Source organism: Maylandia zebra, linkage group LG15 (assembly GCF_041146795.1).
Source record: "Maylandia zebra isolate NMK-2024a linkage group LG15, Mzebra_GT3a, whole genome shotgun sequence".
Taxonomy (NCBI): Eukaryota; Metazoa; Chordata; class Actinopteri; order Cichliformes; family Cichlidae; genus Maylandia; species Maylandia zebra.
The window spans coordinates 7,701,417-7,713,870 of record NC_135181.1 but is presented as its reverse complement, the minus strand read 5'-3'; the positions used below and the strand labels follow the sequence as shown (position 1 = coordinate 7,713,870).

The window sequence follows — 12,454 nt, the reverse complement described above, 5'->3', positions numbered from 1 at the left end:
ACCATTGAAGTAAGGACATTTTGGTAAAGTGAGGACCCTTTTGCCGCTTTCCCCTATTTTTTTCAAGACCTCAAAGTCTGTGAAGTCTGTTTTAGGTTAAAGGTTAGAATTTGCTAATTTTACCCGTAAACTAGAGTTAAGAGGAGAGTTTACTTAAGTAAAAGCATGGAACTATATTAAGTGAAATACTGTGTACCACTCTTTAATGGTCAGATAATTGATTATGTGCTTCAATAATAAAATTGAGCTCTGCAGACAACGTAAATACCAACGCTGACTGTGTTAAAAGAGTTTAACCACTTATAAAGTTGGCTTTGAAGCATTTCTAATTTGACTATACAGTACTGTGCAAAAATCTCAAGCCATCCCTCATTTCATTATACTGTTAGGAAATGGGAAATAGGTGCAAACATAAATTCTGTATATGAGGCAAAAGCAGAGTTTGTACAGTTTGAGCAAGTTTAAAAGTCAATATTTGATATGTGTTTATTCTACAACACGTTCCTTAGGCAAGCAATCTTCCAGACTTCTTGAAGGACATTCAAGGAATCAGGATGCTGGCTGCCTGTTCGCTGTCAGTTTGACACAGGTTGCTGGTAACAAAGTGCCTAAACAGACAATTTGCTAAGTTTTATGTTATGCGTACACCCAACACTAGTTTATCCCTTGAGCGAGTACACCTCTTTCATGCTTGAATAATTCATAGGTCAGAGTTAAGTGGCTTAAAAAACAACAGCAACAACAAAAAAATTAGTCTGAAAATGGCTAATACATGGATTAGACTGAAAATGAGGTCAAAAGTAGCCAACTTCTAAAGAAACAGACTTTCAGAAAGCCTGGAGAACTAGTGCTCAAAACCACTTTAAAATATAGAGGAAAGTCTGGCTCCTTGGCAGCAAAATATAAAGAAATGAAGGGTGACTCACGACTTTTGCATCGTATTGTATTTTATTGGAACTGTGAGCCACAAAAGGAGCAAATAACACATTTGAAGTAATAAGACTCAGTAGTATTTTATAAACGTTATAGCTGTAATATCTGACAGTACTAAGAACATTACTTATTATCTGAAACCTTTTGTTTGCAGTGATGATCCCCTCATTCTCCTCCGCTTTATCAGCTGATGAATGTCTGTGAGCCCAGTACTCTTGATTTATATCCCAAGTTTCCTTCCACTACTGTCCCAATGCCAGAAACAGCAGAAGGATGCTTGCAGTGAAAAATCTCTAACTTCATTATCTTCTCACCATGATGTTCTTATTGACACACAGCACTGTGTGATTTGTCTGTAGGACCTTGGCAGATGTGGATAAGGATGGCCAGCTGCAGGCTGATGAGTTCATTCTGGCCATGCACCTGGTGGACATGGCTAAGACGGGCCGCCCTCTACCACTCACTCTGCCACAAGACCTAGTACCACCCTCTCTGAGGTAACACAGAGATTCATTTACAATTTTTTTTAAAAAATTAACCAAATAGATAAATGAACAAATGTTCTTTTTGCTTTTGTTACAGAGGAGGAATTAAATCCAATGAGCTTGTTAATGGAACAGGGCCCTACATAACTCCCTGTTTAATAGACACAGCAGAGATAGAACCTGCTCAAAAGAACAAGAGCAGCGGTATGGCTTTGTGAATTCTGCATGTTTTGTTCCATTGGACGTCCTCTGTCTTACTTTGTAATACACCTATTTCTTTCCCCTCCTCTTAGTGTCCTTTGAGGACAAGCTGAAGGAGAACTTTGCAAAGGGAAGCGCAGAGCTGGAGAAACGACGTCTAGCTCTTGAGGAGCAGCAGAAGAAGGAGAAGGAGAAGAGAGAGAGGGAGGAGAGAGAGGCTCAAGAACGGAGGGAGAGGGAGGCCAGGGAGCTGGAGAACCGGAGGAGGCTGGAGGAGGAGAGGCGGCTGGAGAGGCAGAGAGAAATGGAGCGACAAAGGGAAGAGGAGAGGCTGAGAGAGCTGGAGAGGAAGGAGGTGAGTGCCGGAGCAGTCGGGTGATGCTGTCTGGGATCGATGGTCTTCTCTGATAACCTTCTGTCTTCATACTTCCAGGCAGCGAAGCAGGAGATGGAGCGCCAGCGGAGGGACGAGTGGGAGCGTGCGAAAAGAGAGGAGCTGGGCAGGAAGAAAGAGGGGGAGCAAGAGGAGATCTCTCGACTAAGGGCGAAAAAGAAGAGTCTGGAGTTGGAGCTAGAGGCTGTGGTGAGGCTACATTAACACTTATAAATATTCACACCTACAATTCACAGTGCTAATCAAAGCATGGGTGCACCATGATATCATTTACCTGGTCTCACAGGGGAACATGCACAAGCAGATCTCAGACCGTCTCCGCGACGCTCAGAGCAAGAGGCGGATTCAGAAGGCTGAGCTGGACCTCGTCAATCAGAAGAGGGACACCCGCGTTGCAGAGATTAACGCGCTTCAGCTCGAGTTTGAGGTTAACAGAAATGTTTCTCTCGGTTTTCTGCCCTGTCAGTTTTCTGCATGTGTGTTTTTACGCGCTCTCCTCTCGGTTGGTCGCAGGAGTGGCAGAGGAAGCTCTCACAGCTGGTTCCAGAACAACAGAGACTGTGTGAGAAGCTGCAAAACATCAGCCTCAACAAACTCCCGTGTGGGTGACAAATGCCTCCTCTCACGTCACACAGATTAGTCACTGGCCGCTGGTCTGACATGTCTCTGACCTTTGATCTTTGTAGCTGTGACTTTGACCTCCCTGACCGGGACTGTGACGGAGAAGACTGTAAACTGCCGGAGGCTGAAGGACCAGCTTGACATCCTGGAAAGGGAAACGACAGACAAACTGACGCAGATGGAGCAGTACAATAAGGAGCTTAAGGTCAGTGTTTGGTTCAGGCCACTACAGACTCATTCAGACCAAAGTTGTAGGGGGAAAAAAAAGAACATAGCCTCTGATATCACCCATAAATTGTAGGAGGCACTTTATATTCTGTATTTGTACCGAGACGTGTATGTAGCACACTAAGCTGCCTCCCTTGGCAGTTCTTTAAAATCATTCATCACAATCTGAAACTATTTCTTCATGAAACTAACTTTAAGGCTAAAGTTGGGTTTTTCATACCCCGACTTTATTTAGCGTCAACATATTTTGCAAGAGAAGTTTCATAGTAGTGAATATAATCGTGCAGCAAAATTGCTTTAAGATGGATTGCACTGATGTTAAATGAAGCAAAAGCATACTGTTGTTTTTGTCCCACAGCTCTGGCTTGATATTAAATAGCACAAAAACAGGGCGTTTTCAACTTGCTGTGAAATCTTGTTCAACTGGTCACAATAGCTCTAGAGTTTCACCCCTTGGGCAATGGAAACTTAAACTATTTTTGCACACATACAGTCTCTGAAGTCTACGTTTGTCATCAAACAGCCTGATCATTTGATAGCTGTGAATGACGTCCTCTCAGAGTCTTATCATCAGTCTGATGTTAACAACTGGAGCACTAAAACACCTGCTCTCCCTTTCTCTTGGTCTCTGTCTCTTGGTTTGTTTATTTCTTAAGCAGCTTTTAAAGCTTTTAACCCCTGGCCTCTTCTCTTTCTCTTGTCTTCTTCTTCTCCCTGCTACCTGGATGTGTCTTCTTACTTTTTATTTTTGTTGTCTCTGCCTGTTCCTTTGTGACACACTTTTCTTCTTTGCTCTCCTCACCCATCGTCTAAACATTTTGTCTCCCTCCATCGTCACACTGTTATTTCCATAGCTCGGGGATATGGACGACTGTGTCCTCCGAGGCCTTCTGTCTCTGCTGGCCTGCCTCAGCCAGCTCTTCCTTCTCATCAAGGTTAACCCTCTTTCTCTGTCGCTTTATTTCCCACTCTGTACATTCCCCCCCCCCCCCCCTTCAAGCAACAATCTTAAATCTCCTTTCCTTTGCATCCCGCAATGATTTGATCTGCTCGTTCATCTTTTCCTGCTCTTTTGAATTATTTTTAAATGGAGGTTTTTGTTGGTACCATGCCTTCTTCCTTCGCTGTTGTTTCTCTCTGTGGGATTTGTTCTAGTCTGTGTTTTCTGTGTAAACAGGATGCACCCCGAGGGTAAAACGCACGCACACAGAATGTCTAACCTGCACAACTTCTGTGTTAGAAAGAAAAAAAATATACACATACACATACAGCATGCCTGCGTGTTTCTGTGAATGTTGCTGCTGTTTATGAGAAATCATAAATGGCAAAACAATGTTCATCTTGTCATGCTAAGTGCATCGTGTGGAGAAGCTGTTGTGTTGTGGTTCTTTCAGACTTTTAAGGCTGATAAGAACAAAGGTCTTAGACAGATATTTACATGTCTCCTTGCGTTGCACATTCTGTGACGGCATCAGGAGCTGAGGGAGAAGCAGGTGAGGCAGCAGGCTGTTCTGGACGACCTGCACAGAGTCAAAGAGGAGAAATTGAGGGAGCTCCAGAGACGCCGCGAGGAGGAGGAGAGAGAAAGGAGGAGGAGAGAGGAAGAAGAAGAGGCGGCCAGGTGAATCTCAGGGTTTGTCTGTATTACTCTTGCTTAGACATAATGTGGCTTTATTAAGCTGCATTTACTTCCCACAGACAGGCAAAGCTGGAGCAAGAAAAGAGAGAGCAGGAGCGGAGGGAACAAGAGAAGAGGGAGAGAGAGGAAGAGGAGGCACGGCAGAGGAGGCTTCTGGAGGAGCAGAGGGCCAGACAGAGGGAAGAGGAAGAGAGAGAGGCCCAGGCTCGCCACCGGGCAGCCCAGGAGAAAGCACAAGAAGAGGAGAGAAGAAGGAGAGAGGAGGAGGCAGAGGCGGAGAAGAAGAGGAGGGAGGCCGAGGAGGAGAAGAGACTGAAAGAGGTTGAGGAGGAGAAGAGGAGGAAAGAAGAGCAGGAAATGGGGCAGCAGTTGGCACCCAAGCTAACCACCTACAGAGCCCTGTACTCCTTTGTTGCTCGCAACGCAGATGAGCTGAGTGTAGACGCAGACTGTCTCATAGAGGTACGAAGCACACACCCGCGCTGCAAACACACAGGATATTCGTCTTTTTAAAATGTATTTAATATGTATTACTCAAAATATTGTTGCTTTTGATTATCAATTAGTTTTTGTGGGACCTGATCTGTTGGCTTTTTAGGCTCAGTGTCAGACTCGTTAGATAATTCCATTACAGTCCATTTAAAAAAATGCACCAAATGGCAGCAACACCACAAGCACGGTCCAGTTCAGTGGCTCGATTTATCAAAGGTGACACAGCGGTCAAGTACAGCTGCCAGCGTTGGCACATTTGCCACGATTCCAAATTGTCAGCGTGTCAATTCCTGTTCTAGAATACGAGGTTAACTCAGCTTCAAGCTGTGATTTCTTTTGCTATTTTTTGGGCTTTTTGTTGGCCTACTTTTTGGAATAAGAAATACAGAAAGAGTTTCACCCTTGGCTTGGTTAATAATCCATCCATTGGCTTATCCAGCCAGACCCTGTCCCAGCTGTTAGAGGGCAAGAGGCAGGGTACGCCCTAGAAACGTCACCAATCTGTCACAGGACTAACACAGAAACACAGAGAGGCTAACAAGCATTCACACTTACAGTCAGTTGAGATTCACCAGTTAACCTAATCCCACTCATGTCTTTGGACTGTGGGAGGAAGGCAGACTAACCACAGTCACCATGCAGACACCACACAGAAAGGTCCCAGGCTGTATTCAAACACAGGACCTTCTCACAGTGAGGCAGCAGCACTAACCACTGCACCCCTGGTTAAAAATCTATAATTATATTTTGATTTTAAGTGTTAGAATTAAGGACTGATCACAAAACGTTTATCTTGATCCCCTCGCTGCGAATGACTGACTGCAAGTGAACTGTGTTTTCCGTGATGCAGGTGGATGAGCACACGGTCGGTGAGCCTGGCTGGTTGTGCGGAAGTTACCGCGGAAACAGGGGCTGGTTCCCCCAGAGTTACGCTGAGAAATGTCTGACCCCTGCCTCGACTCAAAGTGGTCCCACTTCACCTGGAAAAATGTCCTGTCTGCCACCACCACTAAACACAAGGTAACATGAAACAGGAGGAGCAGATTGAGATTGTTTCTAGGCTTTTAGCTCCTCTGCACTAAAGATAGAACTGTCTGGGTCTTTTTTTTTTTCTGCTGACTGAAAGTCTGTAACAGCCACCTAGGTCGTTGTAATTTATGCCATAGCACTGTCAGGTTGTTTTTATTCTTTTCTTGGATCCTCCCCTAATGGTTTGTCCCTCTTGTTTTACCCAGACACCCCGATGTGGTGGAAAAAGGTGACAGCCCTCTTCCTGTCCAATCTGATGCTTCACAGGTAGAGCCTGACTGTTGTTTACTTTTATTTCCTGGCTAGATGACTCCTTATTCTTTATAATGAGCAGGTAAACTTTACTGTGACCTACTTCAGCAGCAAAAATGAAGCCCTGTTTCATTTTTGCCTTTGTTTAAAAAGGTCTTTAGTTTTCCAGTTTAGCATGTTAGCAAGATACAGTTAGATCCATAATTTGTGAGACAGTTTTTATAGTTTTTGCTCTGTATGTGAAATGCAGACTTTCAGCTTGAATTCAAAAGCTTCAAAAAGAAAATAATTTGCATGAGCTGTTTGGGGAATTGCAGACTTTTTGTATACCGACCCATTTTCTCAATAAGCGGACAGTTGACTGGCAAGCAGTTTCATGGCCAGGTGAGGTCTTTTCTCTTGCTATTTCAAGACAAATGAAGCAGAGAATAACAGATAAAGTTGATTCAGTTCAGATTTTATCAGTTTGCATTGCAATTACATATACAAGTTAAATATAAGGTCCAAAAAGCAAGTCAGAGCAGGTTGGGGAAGCCATCATTTGGCTGAAAAAGTCAGCTCATGATCCTCTGCATACCACATTGTCTGTCAAACATAGGGGAAGCAATGTTATAGCATGGGTGTGTTTGCCAGTGAAACTGGGTCACTAGTGTTTATTGATGGTGTGACTGCTGATAAATGTAGCAGGATGAATTCTGAAGTGTACAGGGCTGTACTGTCTGCTCAGATTCAGTCATATGTTGTAAAACCAATCAGGTGGCAGTTTACGGGGCAAATGGATAATGACCCAAAGCATACTGCAAAAACAACCCAGAGCATGCTTTTCAGTTACTGAAGACAAAACTGAAGGCAAATAAGCAGTAGCTGATGGTGGCTGCAGCAAAGGCCCAGCAGACTATATAGAGGGAGGAAACATGATGTTTTTACAAGTATTAAAACGATCTTTAAATTTAAAATGGTGTTAGTTTGTAGGGGAGTGGGTATTAAAAATGGCTGTAGTTTGTCAACAGTTTGGGCAAAATATTCGTAAAACCCCTCGAATTAAAGCCGAAAGCCTGCACTTCAGTCATGTATTAATTGTTTCATTTAAAATCCCTGTTCTGGTGTGCAAAGGTAAAACTATAAAATGTGTCTTTATCCAACAAATTATGGACTTACCTGTAACACCGGCCAATTACCAGTAAGCTCAAAGTGCAATTTAAGCTTATGGGGCACGGTAATATTTCTTAATAAGTATCTGGTACTAAATTACAGTATTGGATAAATCAAAAGGTTGATGCAATGGTTGTTATAGTTTTAAAAAACTGTCACAGTCCTGGGTCTGCAGCCCAGTGTTTTGTGTGTTCGGTTTAAGTTTTATTCTGGGAATTGTGGTTTTCTGTTTTGCATTTCCTGTTTTACTTTGGAGAGTCCCCCGTCTGGTGTTCAGTGTTTTGGGTTATGCTTTCCCGTTGTCTTGTCTAATTAGGTTCAGCTGTGTCTCCCTCCTGTGTGCCATTTCCTTGTTACCTTGTGTGTATATTTAGTGTGTGGTTCTTCGTCGGAGGGTCTGCGTATCATTCTGTAGCTGTCCCCAGTTTAGGTTTTGGTAGTGGTTTTGTAGTAATTCTTACAGCCACAATAAAGGCTCATTTTAAGTTTGAACACTCTCTCCTGCATCGTTGTCTGCACCTGGATCCACACCTCTCAATCGCCACACAAAAACAGGAGTCACCATGGTGGTTGTAGATTGACCTCACAAGGGCACGTCCGCCCTGTAGTTGCTGGTTGATTCAACCAAAAGAGCACATTCACTTCATGGCTAAAAGTTATCACTCTGTTACTGAAAAAGGTTCATGAGATCATTTAATCTTCATGTTTCCCTTCTTAGTTCATCTGTGTTATTATAGTAGTGTATATCTAGACTGTGGCATGATCAGAAATAGGTCTGCTGACATCAACACACATCTTCAGAAACAGCACAGCTGTATATTTATAGCTTTTCTCCAATGGGAGTTCTTCTCTCTGACTCTCTGTGGGTCACACACATTTACAGATGTCTGATGACATCAGTGTTGGCAGCTCTAGCGTTTGTAGGTCATGTCCCATGGTCCAAAGGTGAAATTAGCTGTGTTTGCAAGTCCAGGGGAGGGGAGCGTCTAGTGATTGATTTCTTAGATGTACCCATGGTGACAGATCGCTGTTTCTTTGATCACACTCCTCAGTCCTCCGTTCCTCTGCTCGCTCGGGCCCTCTCGCCATGGTCAGCCACTTCAGAAACCCACCTCAGCCTTTCAGGCGGTTCGGCGACAGACGTCATCACCACACTGCTCAGCTTCTCGCAGGGAGACATCATCAGCGTGCTGCAGCAGAGGGAAGATTGGTGGCTGGGGCAGATCAACGGGATGCAGGGATGGTTCCCCAAAAGTTACGTCGCTTTGGAGACGGCTGGCAATACAGAGTAAGAAGACGCACATCTCTTTTGTGTAAAACCTTTAACAACTGAAAGACTTGCTTCACCATGTGTTTTTCCCATCATAGTGTGGATGCGTTGGACACATCTGATTCAGTTCAACTAGAAGGTAAGAGCAGTTTATCTGTGGAAAATAAGGTCTAGTTAAAGTCAGCGAAGGTTTCCTAACTGGTACTATTGTTGTCCTTACCAGAATACGTGGCCTTGTATACATATGAGAGCCCAGAGGTGGGGGACTTGACGTTTGTCGAGGGGGATGTTGTTTTGGTGTTGGAGAAAGAAGGAGAGTGGTGGCGAGGATGCGTTGGGGACCAGACAGGGCTCTTTCCCTCCAACTATGTCCGACCTGTAGAACTGCCAGAGGTGAGTCAAGCTGAGTTAATGTGGAAAAAAAATTGCCAAATTAAATTATTACTTTATTTCTGCTTTACATTTCATTTGTTAACTTTAGGCATCAAGACCTGGAGGTCCAACCAAGAAACCTGGTGAGAATGAACGCACAGGCGGACACTCAGTCGGTGTTTGATGACTCATTCTGTTATTCTCTTGACATTTAAATGATCGAAATTCACTGTTGGCTTTTTCTGGTTGGTCAACAGAGGTTGCGCAGGCAGTCACCACCACTGGGGCCTCAACGATGCATCAGCTTCGCCTGTCTCCGGGGCAACTGATCGTGGTGCTGGCCAAGAACTCCACCGGCTGGTGGCTCGGGGAACTGCAAGTAAGCTATACTAAAAGCTATACTTTTTTCATTTTTCTTTTTTAAAGAGCCATGGATAAATTGAAACTGTTAACATCAGAAAAATTACGATTTCAGCTAGAAATTTTTACTTTGGCTGCAAGTGCAGAAGGTCAATCGCACCGCCGAGCGCCGTGTAAGCACAATTAATGAGTCATTATTCTCCTAAATCCACCTCCCGGTTGCAAATGACACATTTCTGCCTCTCTGTGAAAGGAATTTAGAACATTATAATGTGACACCTACTGGATTATATGGCGACGAGAATGAAAAGCTTTATTAACAAAAGGTCATTGAAAACTTGTTGCCATTAGACGCGAAGCAGAATGATTGTGGAGGAAATTACAGTACAGATATGTGGATATTTCCTTAAATATTAAGGTGGTCCTGTAAGGAAAAAACGCCTGAAATTTGTTTAGTCTTTTTAGTGAGAGTAAATTGAACTTTTGGTTTTGGATAGACAGACAAAATGAGCAAACAAAATGAAGACATTATCACTATGGATGTTTTAATAAACTAGTTAATCAGTCAAATGGCAAAAAGCAATCAACAAATTAAGGTATAGTAGTAGTATTTATTTATTGTCATTGTCACAATGAAATTGCGTTTGGGGCTTCCATACAACCCAAAAAAAGAAGAAAATAATAAATACCCCTTAAAACCCAAGTGTACATATTTAACCCAGTGTGACTCCAATGCAATAAGACAATCCTTAGCAGTAATGTTCGTAGAAATTCAGACAAAGACCTGAGAAACATGACAGAAATACAACAATGCAACCCATTCAATATAACAGTGCTGTCGTCTACAAAGGTCATCAAAGTGAAGGGTCATCTCTCTCTGCATGTTTTCGTGCTGAGGCTGCAGCTGTAGTTTGAGTTGAAGCTCAGAGTGCGACAGCAGAAGTCATATTTGCTGTTAGTACGTTCAGACAATAAGTCAATATGAGTAAGAGTGTCCGAGAACAGAGGGTTTCCACAGCTTTGTCAATCTGTGCATTACCCTCAGCAGCTTGCAGCTTGCATTACTGCGGCTGTTTCAGAGACTTCAGCTGAGCTTTAGTTTAATTTATAGAGTGAATGTACATTCCCATCATGAGAGAGCGTTCTCAAGGTTCAAAACTCTGCCTGTCAAAAAAATCAATTCATCAATTAATGTTTCGATTTAGGATTCAGAAACGATCCAGCAGAAGATTGATTCACTCTCACTGGCTCTTCTCTCCCCTCCAGGCTCGGGGGAAAAAGCGGCAGCGAGGCTGGTTTCATTCCTCTCACGTTAAGCTCCTGGGTCCCTCCAGTAGCAAGTCTTCCCCCTCTCCTCTGCCAGGTGAATGCTGACACACGGCAAACACAGCATTTGATTTACTATAACTGATCTTGTTTAAGTCAGGTTTGTATTTACATTTTTAAATCTGTATATTTAGCTGAGAGATGCAGGTCGAAATTACTTGAACAACCACGACAGTAACTGCTGGAAAGCTTTTATGTCTATGACTTTGAAACTAATTTGGTAAAAATGCTCATTAATCATAAATTCCTGTCTCAAATTTCAGCTGACAGAACATAATCTTTCAGTGTCATTTCTGTTATTTAGTCATTTACAATGGAGCACCCTCTGCTTTATGGAATGCCAGGACTGCCATAATGAATTAATTAAATACACCATTAAATAATTAATTAAATGTGGCAATAATTAATTAAAATTGGAATTAATTAATTAAATAAATAGTTATGACACATGTAATTAATTAATTATTGACACATTTAATTAATTATTTATGTATTTCACATTTTAATTAATTATTGACACATGTAATTAATTAATTATTGACACATTTAATTAATTATTTATGTATTTCACATTTTAATTAATTATTGACACATTTAATTAATTATTGACACATTTAATTAATTATTTATGTATTTCACATTTTAATTAATTATTGACACATTTAATTAATTATTTATGTATTTCACATTTTAATTAATTATTGACACATTTAATTAATTATTGACACATTTAATTAATTATTTAATGATATATTTATTTATTTCATTTTGGCAGTCCTGACGCCTGGCTCTCGTCATGAAATAATTGTATCTGTCAGCCTCACCCATCAAACTCAGGGGGCGGGGTTAACGCTGCCCATGCAGCTTCTCTAACATTTGATTGGTTGCCGTGCAAAGTAAGTCAAAACAGGTCGATCCTAGAAAATCGATTGCTTGTGTAGTTTTTCTGTCACCAGCTACACTTTTAACAGTGTTTTAGCCGCGAATGTCGCGACGTATGTCTGGTCAGGTTGTCAACATAGAACATGTTTGCAAAAGTGCTCAGATGTTTTCAGAGATTTCACTAGCTCTGCTAACAGTTAGCATGCAGAGCGCACCGAGGGGGTACATTAACCGGTTTGTTTACATATTCCACTCTCCGTGTTCCACATGTTGCATTCGCAGATTCTCATTTTCACCGAACGATCGTCTCTTTCCGCCTGGTCTTGTGTCTCTGTGCTTCTGTAACATAAAGAACGAGCTGACATTTTTCTCACGAAACCAGCGATCAGCTCAACAGACCCTCAGTTTACCTGCATGCATTCTCCTCCTCATCTGTCAGCTGTTTAACACCTGCTGCTAATTCAAGAAACACGCCTAGTTACCTGGTGATAGTCACAGTTTAACTGGGCAGCCGGTGCTCGATATAACGCAATGTCAGCGCATTTTTCTGCACAAGATAAGTAAATATAGTATTTTCCCCGAGCGCAGAGCTGCTGGAGCTTGTTTCCTTACAGAGCACTTTATAGGCGAGCCAGCTTTATCAGCGGCTGATGTCCAATCACCAGCACACAGCTTTCAAACCTCAGCTGAGTTTTAGCTCTCAGTGGTTAAACGCTGGACTTCATTCACTCAGGTTCTGTCTGTCGGGTCACGTTTACTTCGCTGTTTTATTTACAACTGAGCAAATCGGTTTGGCTGAGGTTAAAGTTACGTTTCAT

General features: G+C 42.4%; 1 protein-coding gene across 3 annotated transcripts in view; it reads left to right on the top strand.

Annotated features, from left to right (window-relative positions):
• Positions 1–12,454, top strand: part of itsn2a (intersectin 2a) — a 49,095-nt gene that overhangs the window by 24,950 nt on the left and 11,691 nt on the right. For all 3 annotated transcript variants that reach the window (XM_024805185.2, XM_024805186.2, XM_024805187.2), the window contains exons 10-26: positions 1,293–1,430; positions 1,516–1,622; positions 1,712–1,974; positions 2,053–2,202; positions 2,300–2,440; positions 2,527–2,614; positions 2,700–2,839; positions 4,338–4,483; positions 4,561–4,963; positions 5,844–6,013; positions 6,229–6,289; positions 8,479–8,714; positions 8,795–8,835; positions 8,920–9,089; positions 9,178–9,211; positions 9,326–9,447; positions 10,695–10,791. In XM_024805185.2, coding sequence (XP_024660953.2) covers positions 1,293–1,430; positions 1,516–1,622; positions 1,712–1,974; positions 2,053–2,202; positions 2,300–2,440; positions 2,527–2,614; positions 2,700–2,839; positions 4,338–4,483; positions 4,561–4,963; positions 5,844–6,013; positions 6,229–6,289; positions 8,479–8,714; positions 8,795–8,835; positions 8,920–9,089; positions 9,178–9,211; positions 9,326–9,447; positions 10,695–10,791 — 2,507 coding nt within the window. The remainder of the gene's footprint in view (positions 1–1,292; positions 1,431–1,515; positions 1,623–1,711; positions 1,975–2,052; positions 2,203–2,299; positions 2,441–2,526; positions 2,615–2,699; positions 2,840–4,337; positions 4,484–4,560; positions 4,964–5,843; positions 6,014–6,228; positions 6,290–8,478; positions 8,715–8,794; positions 8,836–8,919; positions 9,090–9,177; positions 9,212–9,325; positions 9,448–10,694; positions 10,792–12,454) is intronic.